This window comes from Sinohyriopsis cumingii, chromosome 19, assembly GCF_028554795.1.
Source record: "Sinohyriopsis cumingii isolate HCF-2022 chromosome 19, ASM2855479v2, whole genome shotgun sequence".
NCBI lineage: Eukaryota > Metazoa > Mollusca > Bivalvia > Unionida > Unionidae > Sinohyriopsis > Sinohyriopsis cumingii.
This window is the reverse complement of record NC_142979.1, coordinates 17,963,965-17,985,033: the sequence shown is the minus strand read 5'-3', so window position 1 is coordinate 17,985,033 and position 21,069 is coordinate 17,963,965. Positions and strand designations below refer to the sequence as shown.

At 33.6% G+C, this 21,069-nt stretch overlaps 1 protein-coding gene across 1 annotated transcript in view; it reads right to left on the bottom strand.

Moving 5' to 3' along the window:
- LOC149775211 (atrial natriuretic peptide receptor 1-like) overlaps window positions 1–21,069 on the bottom strand; it is a 113,129-nt gene that overhangs the window by 74,378 nt on the left and 17,682 nt on the right. Inside the window, exons 2-3 of the mRNA XM_089944373.1 lie at window positions 19,318–19,473; window positions 18,347–18,453 (exon numbers count right to left, since the gene is read on the bottom strand). Of these exons, the coding sequence (XP_089800499.1) occupies window positions 18,347–18,453; window positions 19,318–19,473 (263 nt within the window). The remainder of the gene's footprint in view (window positions 1–18,346; window positions 18,454–19,317; window positions 19,474–21,069) is intronic.

The window sequence follows — 21,069 nt, the reverse complement described above, 5'->3', positions numbered from 1 at the left end:
GACATCAGCACAGATCGCAGGTGGTCCAAGTAAACTATCACTGACAGAAGGTCAACTCAGAAACTTCAATGACATCAAACGATCAAAGACCGGTGTTAGACTTAATATTTATGCGGGTGCTATTAAAGACATAGAAGAACCAGGTGGTATATTTCCACTTCTTGCAGCTATCCCAGCCTTGATAGCCGATGCAGCCCCAGCTGTTACAAAAGCAGCTACACATGATGCTGATGGAACTACGCTGGGATGGCATTAAAGAAAGCAACAGGTCACGGACTAAAAACGTCCAAAAAAAGGGCGGGGTCTGAAAAGGACACGTTGTACCGACGATGGGAAAATACATAAATATTTGCCGGCTGCATGTATGGATGGCGATTATATTTCTTCCTACGTCTCAACATTCACATATTTAACTGGTCTTGGATTTTTTAAAATATTTGCCAGTATCTCCAAAATCACACTTCTGTAAAAGCCTTCAAATTATTCAATTATCAAGCTTTTGAACCATTAATATGATCACTTACAAATCCATCTTCGTTCAGTCCTTGAAAACATTCATAAATAAATTTAAGTTAGAGATAAGCAGCGTTATCAACAGAACCGACCGTTTTTTTTAGTCGACAGTTCCTAATCACACCATCATGCGATGCCTCATAACTCTTGATGATAGGATGTGTTACAAATTTGTCTTGCTCCATTTATATAGTAAATATTATTTGTCTAAATTATTCTTTAATTACTAGAAAACACACGTGGGATTATAGCCCAAACATCTAATGGGGCAGTCTCCAGCTTTTTGTATGGGATATACATTACTATCATTTTTTGTCATCATAATACCCTTTTAAAGCTCTGTATTTGCTGCCTCCACGGTCTATGCACAACTCTTCCCTGACTCCGACGTTACATTTCAAATATTGTTTTGGTCCTTGACTCACTCATTTCACGCTCTGCATGTGATATCTACAGAATTCATTGACACAAGCCCGGTTACAATAAGTTCCAATCATAAACCACTTGCAGTTATTCTTTGCTCGAATCATTATATATTAAATTGAAGTTTAATTTAAATATATATTTTCCTTAATGATAACATGGATGAATTTATAACATTATCTGCGATCAAACCTTTTCAACGGAGATTCGAATATGACAAAATAACACCTGACTTGCCGAGGAAAGCTCTGGTTGATTCGATGAATCAGAATCCAATTGATAGTATGAGTGAAGCCAAGAAGGAATTTCGCAATGATGGCGCGGTTCATGTGTGGTCAACATTCAGAATTAGGCAAAACGACAAACCCCAAACTGATGCTATATCGAATGACCAGCAAGCGAGGACAATTATTCGAGAATCATATCACGCTGGAGATGTTGTAACGTTAAGTAAAAATTCCAAACTAAGAATGCTAACTGGTATTGACAACCCACATTATGACCAAGCATATCATGTAACGGCAGTTGTTTATGCGATATATCCGCTGAATGATAAACCTAGTGTTGATCTCAAACCGATGAAAATTTCGACCTTGAACTGTGTAGCTGACCGAGTTACAGAACATTTCACAGTCGCGATACGTAGAAATGGTTAAACGGATCTGAGACGCAAAAAATTAAATGAGTGTGTTGAGCGTGTCAAGGAACACGGAGCTACAATCAACAACGTTGCTGAGCTGGAAAGAAATTAAAATTTACAATAACGGTGAAGACATTGACCGGTGAGATTTTGTACGAACCATAATATAAAAAATGGAGCTCCAAAAGAGATCTTTGATCATAACTCGCACGAGTGGACGATGGGTGTAACACTATTTCCACGAGATATAAATGTTAAAATGTATGACAGTGGTATATTTGATTTTATCAGAAATATCAGTAAAAGCGATCCTGTATCCATGTGGTTGTTTCAAAGTTCTGAATGTAAAAATTATGTTCAGTTAGTTCGACCTAATGGAGATATTTATCGTGCAGAATATCGTCACGACAAAATGAAAATTCTTGCGTTGAAATATACCGATGATACTGAACAATTTTTCCGTACTTGTTTTACCGTTCCGTCAGTTGCTGCTCACTTAGCTCAGGAAAAATATTCATGGAAACCGACAAGATGGGAATTTCTTGAAGATATACGACGCAGTTGTGTCGAATATGGACACGGCGGGTTGTGGAATACTAAATACGATTATAAGGATGTTATCTCCGTTGATATGGTTGCATGTTATCCTGGACGTTTTCTTGGAATGGGGGAGTGTTCTAAATATTTTCAGAGATTTGGATATCCAACACACGAAATGACCAGAGTTGCGATAAATAGGCATTTACCAGATTTTGGTCGAACTGGATTTGCATGTATTTAATCGCTTGAGTTGACGGAAAGTCTCCATCCAATTGTTGATGATTTTTGTGGTTTTGTCGTCATTTTAGCGAACGTGGTTGGGTTCCAACAGTGCTATTACGATATATGCTTGATGCTGAAATTTTAGCATCGTTAACTATAAGTGAAGCAATAATATCGTATCGTCCACGGAAACAAGTTTGGTTACCAAAAACCACCTCCTGACGATAAATCTGTTCTCGACGAAATCATTGAGCGTAATCCCGATGCTGTAGAATATGAAAATAAACTTGCGAAGGATCTTGGCAGAATAATAATTCAGAAATTTGTTCAAAGTGGTTCATGTGATCATAAACGACATTGCACAAGATTAATTATTGACGATGCCGAACTCGATTTTATAATTGCTGATACAACAGAGAAAGTCACACTTATAAGTCGAAATAATGCTTACTTGTCAGACGGAACTAAATTAGGTACAATTGTGAACTATATTGATGGTGACTTACCACAGATTACCCATTTAAGATCTTCAATGTTAGGACACGTTTCGACAAATTTAGTATTGATGATAAACATATATCCTCATATCGCGGGTAGAGTCGCCACAGATTCATTTTATATCAATTAAAAAACATGCGGATTGAGAAAGATTGGTACAGATGCATCATGGGACGAATGGAGAATAAAAAGAGTTGAAATACTTAGTTATTCTAAATCTGCTGAGTATATTCCTCAAAAATAAAAAAGTCTTATGTCAGCGTTGTCATCAGCACCGTCGGTAGCTAGGCATAAAACTGTTTATCTTAATGGGTGCAATGGTTCTGGTAAAACAACGCATGCGATTGAATTATTTCGGAATTTTGATATCATAGACTCGCCAGAGAAATAAAAGAGTTAAATCTCATACTTATGACAGCTTCTTTAGACGAAAGGAAATGCATTTACTCCTGACCGAATGGGAGAAAAATACATTCTTAAGATCATTATTTGGGATGATGAATATGTGCAGTGTCTTTATATGTGTTCAAAACGTTTCTTGATTGGTTATTAACAAGAAATACTGCTGTAATAATGTGTGGCGATCATGGTCAACCACCACCTTTCGTTGAATCATCTCCGCATGAATGGCTGGAAACATTCATAGATTATTATGAGAAAATAACTGATTACTAGGCGCTTTATCGAACGTTGTGAGAGTTTAAGAAATTAATCAGACGACAACCACGCAAGATTCAGTGTGAAATAATGCCTGAGATAATTCCGAATACACGTATTAATGGTTTTTGGAATTTATGGTGACCTTCTAATTTGATAGTTGCAAGTCTGAAGATATTTCGTGATTCACCTCAGCAGAAATTATTTCTGTTAGATAAAGAAAAGTTTTCAGATTACCTGTGCCATTGTGTTATCGCCTAGCAGATACCCGACGGCAAACTATTGATGTTGACATTGCAGGTGGCGGTGGTAAACAAAATTTTGTCTTAAATGATATTGTTTTAGTTCTTGTGAGTGCTGTTCAGAGAGCATCAACGATTGATAAATTTCCATGGACTCTAGGATATGCTAAAACGATTCATTCGTCACAAGGAGTAACTATTTTCGATACAAATATTTGAATCGTTGATGATCGTATTGAATGTTCAAATTTAGTTTATCTAGCAGTGTCTCGAGTCAGAAGAATATCTCAGCTGCAGAGAGTTATCGTAGACTACACGGTAAATAATAATCAAACTATTGGCAATAGCGATTATGTTGTAAGGACAAAAATTAGCTGTTTATAAGCGATGTGACAAAAAAAGCCGACTTTGATCTCGATGCTGAATATGTCATGACACTGAAACACATTAATGAAACACATTAAGGTTGTAGCAGCACATATCCAAAACAATTTACCGTAGATAGAATTAATAGTAGTCTCTGTCACACAAAAGGAAGTGTGATGCTGACTTGTCTTGAGTGTAATCGACTTCGAGGAGCCAATTCACAAAACTGAAGGCGATGGTAATTGTGTATATTCTGGAATTACTTGTAATTGTTCACTTACAAATCCACGTTGAGGAGGAATTGAATCTAGTCTGTAGATTGCAGATCTACCCATTGATTTTACCACGCTGGAAATGTTATGTGTGATCACATTCCAGACTGGATCAGTTGCTTTTTTGTACTCCCTTCCTTGTTGTTGCAAATTTGGATTTTTATACTCGACATTACGAACGTTGCACGCTTGATCGGATACTCTTCAGGTCTTGGTTGATCTTTCTCAGGTCAGATATCAAGTCGGGTTCCCGGACCACAATAATTTTATTCAGGAAGATGCATCTCGCCAGGATACTTAGCCCATGGAACTGCTTGTAATTTTCCGAGTAAACCAGCAATATCTCAGCCTGTTTCATTAGAGACAAATCTGTTTTTACTTGTACCACATTTCACATACTTGCCTGTAAGTGCACTTTTTTATTCCTCGTCGTTACTGTATTTAATCCACTGGTGGGAGTGGGCGCTCTGCATTACAATATAAATTCATATAATTATATTTTTGCAACATGGATATCATCGATTTCTCAGCGACACGAAAGCAAGAGCCCCATGGATTTATCGCGATAAATTTACATGATCGTCAGTCACGATATCGCACAGGTCTCAATAAAATGTTTGGCTGAGAGACAGCAGTAGGGAGGGGACGACTAATAGTGAGTGTCCCGAACGCATAAAAAAATGGAAATACAAGTGTCAAGAGGAGAAAAAAATACGCTAACCCGGTTAGAGGTCTCAGTAAGGCTTGTCTGTTCGTTTTCGTACGAACCTTTTTTCGCAAATGGACTGCTCTAAAAAGCGGTCTGTTTGCCCTCCACCTTGTCTAAGTTGATTATTTTGTATTGCTGAAAAATATTTGTCGGAATCATACCCTCCTCATTTTTGGTAGGAAGCTTTATTTTGGCGAATTATGTCAAATAATTGGACTTCCATAGATAATTCATAGGTAATCCATAGATAATTCGAAGGTAATTCATAGATAATCCATACGTAATCTAAGTCAAACTTCCTTATTTGAAAAGCGGTGACGTCGATTTTGATAGCTTTAAAGAGTGCACATGAAAAATGTGATTACAAGTCTACTCGGCCTAATTCAGAGTAGGTCCACTAATGTTTGCGGCCCATAACTAACTCGGATGGCCCAAATGGGTCCATTTACGTACTCGGCCAATTACGTTATCGGATTATTGTTCCATGATTCATGTAATATTTTAATGGGAATGTAGTATCCTTTGTCAACGGCCATTTAATATTTTTTTAAAATCTCTTTATATGTTTCTCTATTTTCAATCTATGTTAATATTCAATTTAAGTACGTGTTATACAGATCAGATAGACATTGTGCTATTTCAGTAATTATTGCAATTTTGTAGAATTTGATTACATATACCTTTAAAAGGCGATTAATTGAATCTTTTAGGAGAACAATTAATATAATTTAATCTGACCCATCGCGCCTACATGACCGCGTTGACATTCACTTTAAATAATGATTCCTTAGTGAAGTAAAAGAGAATAAACAATGCATTGCAAGGAGCGATTTGCTGAAAACATGAGAATGCGTTAATTAGATTATCCTTCTGAACTTGACACAAATTACTGAATAACTGGGAGAAGTTTTAGTCAAGACGAAGAGTTTTAAGCATTGTCGCAGCAAACACTAGTGTGCGCCCAAGTTTCGAAATTCCTGAATCCGCTTATGCTAAAGTTGAAAAGAAAGGGTATTTGTATGCTGCAAGGAGTGAAAACTGAGACTAAGAGAGAGGGTTTTCAGATCGTACCAGTTGATTAATCATGAATGAATTATATATTACAAATACATTGTACACTATAATGTACATTATGGTATGAAATGTGCATTTCCGGTATAACACATGTTCCTTAATTACTTGTGGAATAATGTCTCCCACTGTTTCCTATTAACATAAATGTTTCTTTCTTTTCAGATTTGATTGCTATGTATTTGTCCAATTTAAAGTGGTATTTATGAATAACTTTCATCCTCTTTAATCTAGGCACATCCGTTTCCATTATATATATATATATATATATATATATATATATATATATATATATATATATATATATATATATATATATGCAGCATTTGTCTTGAAGTAAAACAAAAAATCATCTATGCTTTTATCTCCGAATATTACAGTGCTTGCACCTGGCAAAATATCTGTGTTCACTTTATTCCGAATCCAGTGGGACACTTCCTCCCACAACCTGTTTATCATAATATATTCTCCCAAAAATAAAGTATTGTTTCAGAGAAATTTTCAAAGAAAGTACACTTTACCGTATCAGACTAATTTATTTTATACAAACATTAATTAATTGGTAAAGTTCTGCGAGTAACTTGAAATCGAAACTATTGTAATTTTTGGTTTCTTGTGTTTTGTATATTTGATTTACTTGTATTTGATTTAATATTTATTTATTTCAGTTTAATAGGTTGTCTTTTTTAAAGTTTTCATTTTCATTACATGATATTGTAATGTTAATTTATTCACTAGAGATGATACTTTTTTCAGAAAATAGTTTAACCTTGACTGTTAGTTTATAAAAACCATGTGTTGATCCAAATCCTGACCTTGTTTCAGAATTTGTAGAACCATCGTAAACAAGCTCTATTTCATTTTAAAATGATAATTTGTTTTCGAGGTCATGATGGGACTTTGTCCTTAAGATGTAAACAATTCTTTTTTATTTCTTCGAGTAAAATGATTGGTTTTCGTCAGGGTCACACTGGGTAAACGTGATCTGGAACAAACACTTGCCTTATATAAACTGCGAGAAGATGATCACGTGACCCCTTGTTTACGTTAATAATACGATATAACCCATGTTTTGGAGAATTAATATCAGTGGAAGCTGAGCTGTTAAACTGTTGATTGCTTGTTGTTCTGTTTAGAATTATTCAAATTACTTGGTTTGGAGTTATTTCAAATTACTTGGATTCAAAAGGATTAATTCTGTTTTGTTTCTGGAGAGAACGTGTGCTCATGTAATATTTTGGAACAAGAACAGTTGTTTATAAAAATTTATTTAGCTATCAGAAACCGGAGTGATAATTCTTGTTTCTACAAGGAACTGCAGACTTCAACACTACAAATTGCAGCATATGTCATCGTTTTCATCTTCCATCTTGCATTCTTCGTCGGGATTCGAACGTGAAATCAGTAGAAAATTTTGTTATTAGGACTACTAAAATTTTATTCTTGGATTATTCTTGGATTATTTTCGGATTTGATTCTGTAAAACCGTACCTTCATATTTTTTCATTTTTACAGAATTTTTCCAGGGAAATAAATTATTGTATTTTTTTCAAAGCTTGTTGTTTTCACTCTTTCTTGGTTTACTGTTTAATCGAGCCTAAACAAGTGACAAAAGAAATTGGGGTAGCTCGTCCCGAATTATTATAAATTTTGGATAGAATATTTCAGAAAACTTTGTTTTTAGAAATTTGAATTCCACTAGTTTTTGAAATTTTAGTTAAATCGGCAAGCTTTTTCTAAAATGTCATCAAAAGTGGAAATCTTTCTTTCATATCCTACCCAGGAACAATTAGATCTTTTCAAAAAAGATGATTTGATTCAACTTGCCATAAAATACGATCTCTCTGAAGTGCAGGAATCCTTAACCAACAGGAAATAAGAAATATTTTTTTCAGTATTTGGAAGAAAAGAATGTTTTGGATAAAAGTGCTTTGGTTTCAATCAGTAAGTCGGTATTAGATTCTGACACAAAAATGAAGAAATTAGAATTAAAATACAAGATGGAATTAGAATTGAGGAAGCTGGAGCTTCAGAAAGAGATAGAAGAGTTACGTATATCTGATTTAATTCATCTTTATTTTAATTTAATTGCTTGTCAGTTTTAAATTTTGATTATATTATATGCCATTATAACGTAAATTTATTCATATGATATTTATATTTTTCCAGAAAATCAGTTGACCTGAATCATTCTTTCGTAAATACCAGGTGTTGACCTAGATCCTGACCTTGATTCAAAATTAATAGCAACCGCATAAATAAGTTTTGTTTTTATTTTAAAATGATTGTTTGTTGTCGAGGTCATGATTTAAGATGTAAACAAGTTTTTTATTTTTATTCTCTGAGTAAAATCATTGGTCTCATCAAAGCCATATTCTGTGAGCGTAATTTTTTTATATGTAAACACGGTCACTTGGCCCTGTGTTTCGCAAGTCCAGTTTTTCCATCAATGCGCATCTGTTAGTTTTAATAGAGATGCGTAGAGAGAGATTTCACAGTTTTGGGGGTTTTTACACTGATGTTAAGTTATTTTGTTGTAGCCAGATTTTGAGTTACAATTTTCCTCAGATCAGTTGAATTTCAAAAGGATTAATTCTTTTTTTCTCTAGAAATATTTTGAGGAGTGTTCACACATAAATTTTAGAAAGACTTTGCTTACAAATTTAATTTGGATTTCCAACGCCGGAGTGTCATTATTTCTATTTCTACAAGGAACTGTAGACTTCAACACTACAGATTATAGCATACGTCATCGACTTCCATCTTGGATTCTTCGTCGAGATTCGAACGTGAAATCAGTAGAACATTATGTTATTAGGACTACTAAAGTTTTATTCTCTGACTATTTTTGGATCCTTTTTGGATTTGATTCTATAAAACCGTAAATTCATATGTTTTTAAATTTACAGAATTTTTCCATGGAAATAGATTATTTGTTAAATTTTGAAAAGCTTGTTGTTTTCACTCCTTCTGTGTTACTGTTTATTCAAGCATAAACAATCGACATACGACTTGTTATTGTAGAAACACAAGCATATATATTAAGCCAAACTTTCATATTTAAATTGAAAGTTACGATCCATTTTCGATTGTTGGTTTATCATCCGTTTTCAAAGGTGGCTTGTAAAAGTCTTTAGACCCTATATTATTATTAAAGACAATTTCTAAATGGAAGTGGATAAATGATCTAGCCAGTGTCCTAATATCTAACTGTAACATTTTTCATAAGGGCTTTACACAATGAATTACACTTCGCAAAGAAAGGAAATTTGTGCTGTGACAATATTTTGCTTTAAAACTATAAATATCAATAATAGTTCCCTGATCTGTAAGCATATCATCTCATAGATTACATTATATTCAAACTATTGCTTATAGAAAGCTGGTAACTATTCACCTACTTAAATGAATTCATCGAGAAATTGTCTTTCATAAGATCTTCTTTTCGGGTATATTTTGTCTCTATTACCTGTTTCTATGCCAATAAAACGACGCCATTTGTTTGTCCTTCAGGATAATGTCATTATATATTCGTCTCCTAATAGGTACATGTATTTAATCACATATGTTTCATACTTAAATTTACCATTTTCCATTAGATAAAAGAACTCTGCAAATCCGTGTTATTTGCAAAGCTAATGTAAATGTATCAATGTCTATCATCGTCAAACCACTTTTAGAAAACGTCTGATGCATAGTTCTCCTCAGCTCTGTCTCGTTTTAACCCTCATAAAATGGTGAAAAACAATAAATTAATTCCAGACAAAAATTGCGGGGGATTCAGTCACCAGATGAACAAATCATTAAGCTTAAATGATTAAAGTTTTCCCAATTCTTTATAAATAAAATTCATAATCATTCTATTTTATTTTCAACATTTATCTTTACCATTTTATTCAAATCCATTGAAACATTATGCACACTGATGTAAATTCAGTCACCCACTGTAGTTTAAACCCATGATGGAATGTGTCCGCGCTATATGTTTGCTTCCTATCTAAACCGCTCTTGTTTTGGCCATGTTAGCTTTCAGTCCTAAAATACTTGCAAAGAAGTTAATAACTTCAATAGCTGATTCTAGAGATTCAAATGAGACAACAGGAAGTAAAATAGTATCACCTGCAAACTGTGACAGTATATATTATTTAGCTTGGTATCTTTGATATTTGTATTATTTTTTAATATTAAAACTAACATTTTTGCACATGATAAAAAGAGATATGTAATTATTGAATCACCCTGTCTGCAACCTCTGGAACTTTGAAAACCCAGTAAGAAAGAAATTTTGTAAAACTTCGGATGAAATATTACAACAAAAGATTTTGGCCAAGTGCCTTAAACTTAAGAAGGTTCGAACATTATGAATACATTTCCAAGAAATAGAATAAAAAGCTTTATTTAAAATCGATTAATAATAGTATACCCGGAATTTGAACTTTCTGTAACGTGCATAATATCTCATAGAATCTTTGTATTTTCGCCAGTATATCTCCCTTTTACAAAACCAATGTGATCATCCGATATTATTTCATCAAATACTGCCTTAATTGTTTTCGCATTCCATCCTGAAACTTATTTGTGTACAAGATTAACTAAAGAAATTGGACGCTAACTCCTCAAGTACAGATTTAGTTTATCGTCCTTGGGTATGCAGATTATAATGCCTTGTCTCAAAACAGTTGAGAATGAGTCACTTTTATATGCCGTATTAATTGTTAGAACTACAAATTCTCCTAAGTCAATCCAAAAAACATTTTAAAAATTCAGCTGTGAAACTATATTATCCTGGGCTTTTGCTATTTTCATACGTTTCAAACAATCAACTAATCAAGAACTTCTGTTTGTGTAACTTTGCCTATTAACGTTAAAGATTGCTCTTAGTTAATTCTATGAATTTTATAGATTTTGAGAAGGTCCTCTAAGTCTGTATATTCCACCCCTTTTTCCTCATGCAGGTTATTATAATAGTCTTTAACTTTGGACGGAATATCACATTGACTAGTAATAATTTCAATTTTATCTTTAATTAATTTTGTGATTATTGTATTCACCTAGTTTTTATTTTCGTGATGGATAAAGTATCTTGTTGGTTTCTCACCATTTTACTCGTTTTGTCTAGTGATGGTTTTCTCTAGTGATGGTTTTGTCTAGTGATGGTTTTGGTGGTGATGGTTTTGGTGGTGATGGTTTTGGTGATGATGGTTTTGGTGGTGATGGAATTTACTCAGGATCTACTGATACTTTACAGAAGCTTTTCTTTTCTCATGCTTTCAAGCTCTTTTTGTAGACTCCAGTATTTCTAAATTATTAAGCCCCATTGAACCATTCACTAAGAATTGTATTTGTTGTAAAATTTAATTGCCTGTTGTAATTTATATTTCATTTCATATGAAGCATACAAAATGGGTTTTCAACTAATTTTCATTAACAAGTAATGAATTAAGTATAGTAAATTTTAGACCTGAATTCGATACATTGGCAATGATCCCCTTATAATCATTTGAAGCATATTATAATTGTATCTTCATGTAATTTATGATTTCATCAATATATTTTTATCAAGTAGTAAAATGCAATTAATTTTCCATAAACATTTGCATCTTATGATATTATATGAATTCAAATGCAATATTATAATGCAGTGGTCAGACCTATAACTAGGTTCATTTGTCACTTTTCCTGTGTATAGCATACAATATTCAGACACAAGAGAGAAATCCAATTTAGCTTGTCTTAAAGGACTTCCTGCAGTTAAAGCTCTAAATGGATTAATATCGCCAGAATGAACCAACACAAGGCGGTTTACTCAAGGTAATTCAATTTTGGATTTCACTGTGGTAAATAAGTATATGTAGTAGTCTAGAAAGTAATGTTAAATAGAAAAATATCTAGTACACATTTTGTAAGGCTGGTGTATGTAATTGTTGTTGTTGTTATCATGGGTTAACTACATCTTTTCAGTACATCATATGTTATGCATGGCGACCGGGTCTATCACGTGGAAAAAAAAAACAGGGAAGAACCGGAGATTCACGTGAAGCTACTAAAAAGCTTTTTCACATACCCACATTGACCGAGCTCGAGATCGGAACCTATGTGTACGTAGGTGAGATGGCAGTGACCAGTAAAGGTGAGAGCCTTTAACCACTTTAGCGCTTTAATTTTAAGTATAAAATTATTTCATGCCAGCCCTCTTGATATTTTTTTCTTGTATTGAAAGAATTAACAACATGCTAATACATCGGGTTATTGTCAGTGCATGTAAAATGGAGTATATATTTATGTTATGACTAGGTCATAAGTAAGAATATGAATTCTTTATTTCAGACTACATTATCCATACATCTAAATTAAAATATAGGTGTAAAACGTTTCTTTGCTGATATTAATATAAAATGTCAGATTTTCTTTGGGAGATATCGATTTTTTGACATACTCATTATGCTTAGAGTGGGTAACTTGCGAATCAGAGGTAACAAGGGAAGATATGAAAGTATTTGTTATGAGGAAAGATTGTGTCAAATTTGTAACGTTAACATTTAAATTGAATTCCAATTTAGTACTGCTTGTTAACTATATGAGGAAATACGAAGAAATTATTTACACACATATTGTATACAATAATCCAACTTTAGAAAAATTTCGGTATTTTATACAAAATGATGCTAGTAAAATTCTGATGGCGAATTTAGCAATATTTACTACGAAAGCCTTAAAGATTAGAGAAACCGTTTTATCAATGACTCCTGTTACATAAGATCCTAGCTCAATATCAAAAGCTTGCTCCATGCAGGTTGTAGGAATCCCTTTATATTCGTTTGTGTGATTACTGTGTAATATATACCTGTATCTCATCCAGTTCGAAAAATGCTTTAATAATCACTTTCATGCATATAAATTCCAATAGATATGATGTTCTCTTGTTACGCACTAAAGCATCTTATTGTACCGCATGATGTATGGCTATGTATCATGAACAAGTGGTCTCTATCATAAATAAACAATTATTATTATTATTATTATTATTATTATTATTTCCCTTGATCTCTTCATTTTTCTTCAGAGGATTATTTTCATTCTTTAAGTTCAGATTTGGAGCAAAAGTTAAAATACTATAGGATTATAATCGATAGATACAACAAAGTTACTTTTTGTTTTTGCTTTGAAAGCTCTTATGTGCGTTTGACTTTAACAATATATTATGACAAAATAAATGTATTCATTTCGTGGCTTATTGCTTAACACTAACTACACTGCATGTCTTGCTACAAATAATGACGCAATCCTCCCATGGGCCTTGACTCTTTAAATACCCAGACTTAACAACAGCAAGGTAAATGAGCTCTCGTATATATAAAATTATATTTCATCAAATATCGGTAATGTGTATATGTGTAACACCTTTGTCGAGTCACACTACTTAATGTTGATTGTATCTTTAGTGGACGTAATGGTATAATAATGTATGGCTATCTTTCACAAGATAAAACTGGAAGCGTTTTATACTGAACAATCAATTCTTCACTTGGTATTGCGTGATGTGCTTGATTTGAAAGGGTTTTATGCTCAATATTTTCTCATAGATCATTTATCTCGACTTTTATCTTCATACACGGATTTAAGGTTTACGAAACTTATGCAAAGATAACACGCGAAAAAGATCAGAAATGTTACAGACATGCATTTCTAACAAGCGCTTTTCTGCCATTTACCCTTACTGCACTTAACCAATAGGTATTTCCGATCATTTATGATTCATATCGTCATATCTGTAATGTTATGCAGAATGTAGAAAAGATTTTCATCCTACCCTGGTGTATAATCACGTCTTCCACTCGTATTGTAGTCTTTCAACAGTATGTTCAGACGAAAATAGAAAATCGTCTGCAAAACTTATTTTCATTCTAGGAGGTCTAAAGAAAATGAAACACTAGTAGCGGCGATCGATTTTTAGGTCAAAGTAATTGTTGGAATTGTTATATATATATATATATATATATATATATATATATATATATATATATATATATATATATATATATATATATATATATAGTTTTCCAAACATTTTCACAGAATACATAACAATATCATTGCACAACAGTATATTCACAAACCTACATGCGTGTTTTCTCTTTTTCTTTCAGTGAAAAACTGGAGTTTAATACGGGAATGGAAGTCTAACATCTAACGGGAATTCAACATGAAGAAATGGCGCATTGTCGACAACAGGAATTTCACATGGAAACATCACTACGACCATGGTGGGGCTGTCTGGACTCTAGCGAGAATTAAAATTACGCCGTAGTTATAATATGCCGGAATCTGTATGGCATCTTACGAGAAAGATAATGTTGAAACCACGTGTACTGTTTAACACACCTTTTGTAGTGAGCAGTGTCAACTCAGTCATTGATCCCACAGGGTAAGATAGAAAAGAATGAATATTTAAGAGAATTTAAAACCATTATAAATAAAATCACCAGCCCTACCCCCTTACCACTCTATGATTCCCTTCTTATCAAGATCAATACTCTTGCCCCTCCCTCTCATAGTTCCCTACCACACCGTCTTAATAACGTAGAGCCAAAGTAGACTTTATAAGTGTTGCTAAGCTACATTTAAGATCCACACATAAACACGTTACGTATGTTACGTGCAACAAGTTGTATTTCAAACATTTTCAGTATCAAGTCAAACAAATTTTGAATCATCAATTTTGGTGAAAAAAGTTACAAAATTTGGTGACTAAGGAAAGCGTAATGTTAAGAACGGACTTAGGTTTAACATACACTTTGACTGACCACTAGCCATTTCTCTACGTTCTAGCACCCAGAGGAAACTAAGAAATCCCGCAAAGCAAAAACGAAGCATTCTGTTATAGAAGAATTCTCTGTAGAGTAGCAGTAGTTACGCCATCACACCACGTTTCTACTGTTGCCACACCCCAATACATCATTCAGTCATATGCACTACAGGATATATATATATATATATATATATATATATATATATATATATATATATATATATATATATATATATATATATATATATATATATATATATATCCTGATTCAATTATGCTACACGTATTCTGTTGGAGTCTTAGTACATTTTGAGAGAGAAAGTAACATTTCCTGTTTCAGACTGAAGACGGCAAGACTATGTAACATACACGTCTATAGGCAATAATCAGGATGGAGAGGAAGGAAATTGTGTATGGCACATTGAGTGCTAGTACTTGTTCAGAAAATAATTTTCTGTCTGACTGAGTGATAGGAGTGATTCCATTCATTATACCCACAAACACTATTATATACTATCACGCAAGTGGAGAACGTAAGTTACATTTTTGAATCTGCAGAAGAAAGGTATACAGTGTCCTTTTCATACCTATCATAGACCTCTTTGAATGTAAGAGAAAACATAAGTTAAAGTTACTTTGACTTACACTGTGAAATAGTTGTATCACGAAATAAATAAAATGTAAACTTCGTGTTTCTGAAAGATGCATTTATGATGGTCATATCAAATGGCTTGTTTGGCAATGAATAACTTGATATTAGTAGATAACTAGATGATAGACAGAAGATACGTAAATATTAATTAATAGATCGCTCGATGATGGACGGTAGGTAACTCGGTGCTAGATAGTGGGTAATTGTTTAAAGATGATTGAAAGTGTATTTTAAATATATGGCGTTTTTAATATTACGATTCTCCTTGTCACCACATACAACCACAAAGTGGAACCTATGTGCTAAAGGTTAGGAAAGGACAAAGACTGAACAAATCTGAAGAGAGAAAAGTATTTGTGTTATGCTTTGTGACCTGACTCTTCTGCGAACACGTTAAAAAAAACATGCCACGTCACGAGATAAGTCGTCATAGAGACCTCGTCTAACAATGAGAATACAGGCATGCAGTTTTAATCTGTGAAGATGACATAACCACATTTCTGGTCAGAGATTTTCAAAGCGTCAGTCATAATCACTCCACTTCTTAAATCTAGGAAGACAAATGTAATATTGGATAAATACAGTTCAGTGTGGGCTGACAAAGTTTTAAAGTTTGGTTATTAAAACAACTTTAAGAACGAATTGTGGCTCGCGTCAGATTCTGTCTTCATTTGACAAAGTAGCAAAATTACAAAGTATAATGAGGAGTTTTTCACTCTGCGCATCGACAAAGTTAAAATGTCTGTCAGAGTAAGGGTATTTTTGTAGGGATAGAACATTTGTCACCGAAAATAGAGCTTTACCAACAACAAACATTTCATGGCAAGACATTGTAAATAAACTTGCCGTATTCACTATTCCCGTGTTAATTCCCCATATGCCTCACTGTGCCGTTCCAATGTTCTCTCCCCCCCCCCCCTTTTAAAGCAAGACTTGCAAGAATCTGGCTGTATCCAAAATATAGGTTTGGCAAAATATGCATCAACTTGCCTTAATGAAATTTAAAAAAAAAACAAAAAAAAAAAAACAATAACAATATCCGTCTCACTTGGCATTGAATATTTTTGTAACAACACTTTCGGCCAGTGAATTGGTAAAACTGAAGATAACTCTGGCCAAGTAGCCACGGTTTCGCTAATCGTATGAATTGTAGGGCTGCCAAGGTGACTTAAACCGAGCTCATTGAGTACTAGAGGTGGCTAGTTTGTAATATTTATAACCGAAACTTTGTCCGACTTAATAGCAAATACCTTTGAAATACAACATGTTTTCAACAAAGTAAGCAGCAATTATTAGTGAGAATTATAAATTTAGTTATATTTTTATACAAAATTCTTAATATCAACTGAGTGTCAAATATGATTAAGTGGGGGAGGGGTCTGAAAAAGGCATCTGAGACCAGTCAGTGTTATGTGTTCTTTTTTTGTAATCTATGTATGGTAATATTATTTGGCTATTGTGAGATTTACCAGCGTGGTAAAAAAAATTACAGTTTTGTTTAAAAAGGGATGGGAAAGACGTTATAAATCGGTTAGGGGATCTAATTTATTTCAAAGCGATTTTTGGGTAGGAGGAGTTTCTGAAAAAGGTACAGTGAATAGCTGATGCGGGGTGTTGATACAAATAAAACAAGGTGCTAAATATCCACATATACTGATCAATCAGAATGTATGATAAACCTATGAAAATTTTTAACACACACACACACACACACACACACACACACACACACACACACATATATATATATATATATATATATATATATATATATATATATATATATATATATATATATATATATATATATATATATATATATATATATATATAAGCATTATATGCCGTCTTTTGCACTTTCCAGATAGTTTTGAAAATAGGTTAAAAAAGCTGGACGCATAAAGTTCAGATCAGTGCGCTTAAGAATATTGACGTGCTCATTAAAGTTAAAACCGATAAATAGTTATAGGTTGAATGAGCGATACGGATATACGACTATACCATGATAAATAGTTACAGGTTGGATAAGCGATACGGATATACGACTTTATCATGATAAATAGTTCCAGGTTGAATGAGCGATATGGCTATACGACTTTACCATGATAAACAGTTACAGGTTGGATAAGCGATACGGATATACGACTATATCATGATAAATAGTTACAGGTTGGATAAGCGATACGGATATACAACTTTATCATGATAAATAGTTCCTAGTTAAATGAGCGATACGGCTATACGACTTTACCATGATAAATAGTTACAGGTTGGATAAGCGATACGGATATACGACTTTATCATGATAAATAGTTCCAGGTTGAATGAGCGATATGGCTATACGACTTTACCATGATAAACAGTTACAGGTTGGATAAGCGATACGGATATACAACTTTATCATGATAAATAGTTCCTAGTTAAATGAGCGATACGGCTATAAGACTTTACCATGATAAATAGTTACAGGCTGGATAAGCGATACGGATATACGACTTTATCATGATAAATAGTTCCAGTTTGAATAAGCGATAATGAGATACGACTTTTTTCATCATATTGAACGTACGACCAACAATGTATTGTTAAGTGGATATGTAATACATACAATTAAGGGAGTATAAAGATGCGCCATTTGACCAATGGTCAGCGTTTACCACTTACTCGATATAAAATATATAAAGTTTTGAATGTGAATTGTCGACTAAAGGGATTATAAATTCTTTACTTACTTCTGGACGCAGGTGATCCAAATATTGCATCAACTTGTTTATTCAGAACCATGTCAACAACCGCACCAGCGCTCACTGATGGTTGAGACGCGACCTTCGATATGAAACTGAAGAAATAAGATAAATAGTAACATATGCACGGACACAGGCGGACAGATACACACATATATTATAAATAAATGCAAGGGGTATTATACAGTTCTGAATATATAGAAAGCTCTGAATGTTATAGTTAAGTACAACAAGGTTTTCTTTAATTAGTGAACAGTTTGTCAGTGCATCCCCTCACAGCGCATCCCATTAACAGCTCGCTACATACGTTCACCGTCTGATTATCTAATTACTATATCCCATTTTGTTGTTTCGTGTCTGGCTTTAACACTGGAAAATGGCGCTTCTAACCGGATGGCAACTTACAATATCGTTTGTACTTTAGCATGCTTTGGATGATGGAAATCAGCCAAAAATCACCAGGAGATAAACACCGCTATAGTAAGAGCAAAGTTTGAACACCTCACCTTTTCAAAACGTCTGTCTGTCAAGATGGCGGATTTATGCACCGGTGTAGATGGATATTTTGGGTACACGTGGGTTAACCGATGGTTCTGTAGTGATCTACAACGTTTGGTGAAACTCTTTGGATGCAAATAAATGTCCAGTAACAACAACATAGTCAGGCAAAGATTCATGGATGGCAAACAGACCGAGTGCTTCGAGCAGTATGTGCTCTCTGCTCCTTTTCTTTGATACAAATTTTATTAATTTCTCTTTAGTCATAAAGATAAATCCATTTTTATCACCTGTGGCAATCTCATTCAACCGTTGCTGTTAAATTGTCACATTTGGGGAATAACCGATTCGCAATTTGATCCTGATTATGTTTTTGATTAGCTGTCAGCAGATGCTGGACACATCTTGCTGAAACCTTCTTTAACCTCCACTGATTCTTTAATATATTAAAACGATCTCACCAATTAATGCCATAAAATAGAAATACATTCCACTTGTGTCTAGCATGTTCATCAATTGCCTCCTTCACAACAACCAAGTCCAGGTAACCAATCTCTGTTAACTGTCTTCTTGAACACCGGTCATCTTCCATTGATTCGCGACCATCTTTAAGGCGTCTAAAGAATTTCAGAATTGTAGGCTATGACAGGATTAAATTCGAAAACTTTATCCAACTCGGCTTTGATATCATTTGAAGAGTACACGAAGAGCGCCGAGACTGTAGCTTGTTTCTCGTTTTCCAACATTTTAACGTCACTTTATTTTATATATCTCCCAGTGTTAAATTTAGGGACACGTTCAAAGAAACAAAATAAATTATAACAAAATATTCAGAACTTTTCAGATACCTCTACTAAATGAAGCTATTTAGTCCTGACCTCATGCACCACTTCAGACCTAATTATGTTCTTAAATGATTTTTATAACGTACTTTTATTCTTTATAATGACATGCAGAAAACATTAAAACAAAAGCAAAATAATATCAACATCAAATAATAATTATTATTATTATTATTTCGAGAATCAATATCCTACACTTAATGAAATCAAAATAAAATAACCATTAAGCCCAGGTTATTGTCAAATCTCTTTTTCGCCTACACCATCCAATATCTCATATATTTACAGGGGACTGAAATGTCTAAAATTAAGTTTGTATGTTTCCAACTCTGTTCAGAATATTTAGAAGTTTGGGATAGCATACGTGAGGCCAATTAGAACAATTTAAATAGAAGGACATGGATACCTTCACATGTTAATTCTAATTCTAAATGGTTCTCATAATCACTATAATGACAGAACATATCATAACGTTGTAATAAAAGACTTGTTGATAACAGACATACAAAAACAGGAAAATAGGAAACACGTATGAAAAAAATTATTTCTGTTTTCAATATTCCAGAAAATTGATCTGAACACAGAAGTCTGTGTTATTGCACTTTAAGTGCAGTGCTTTAGAAAATTCGGCTAGGTGATTGCATGCATTTTCCAAGTAATAATTTTGAGCTTTTTAAAAAAATCTAAATCGTGCTTAAAAACAGATTTACCTCGCAGTAGTTATTCGTTTGACGCTTTCTAATACAGTATACATAAATCTCGGCGATTGCTTCAGCCGTATACATAAATCTCGGCTATTGCTTCAGCCGTATACATAAATCTCGACTATTGCTTCAGCCATATACATAAATCTCGGCTATTGCTTCAGCCGTTTACATAAATATCGGCTATTGCTTCAGCCGTTTACATAAATCTCGGCTATTGCTTCAGCCGTATACATAAATCTCAGCTATTGCTTCAGCCATATACATAAATCTCGGCTATTGCTACAGCCATATACATAAATCTCGGCTATTGCTACAGCCGTATACATGAGCCGAAAAATTAATGCATCAGACGGATCTTTGCGTACTTATTCATGAAGAAAGAATGCTTAGTTGCCTAAGCATTACTAAAGCCACTGTATTATTTTCATATGGGATGATCTTAATTAGTTTTTTTATTATACTGTTAATCAAGCCGTATGAAAATGGTTGTATTTATTTTTTAAAAATAATATTTTAACTGATAAAACTTTAAATACAACGATGAAAGTGAGAAGCAAATCGTAGAGTCTCTATAATCGGACGATACTAGTTTTATTTATTTTGAAATGTCTCAGAGAGTTTGGTTAAACTTTGCACCGGATGCTTTTTGTTGATGCTTTTATGC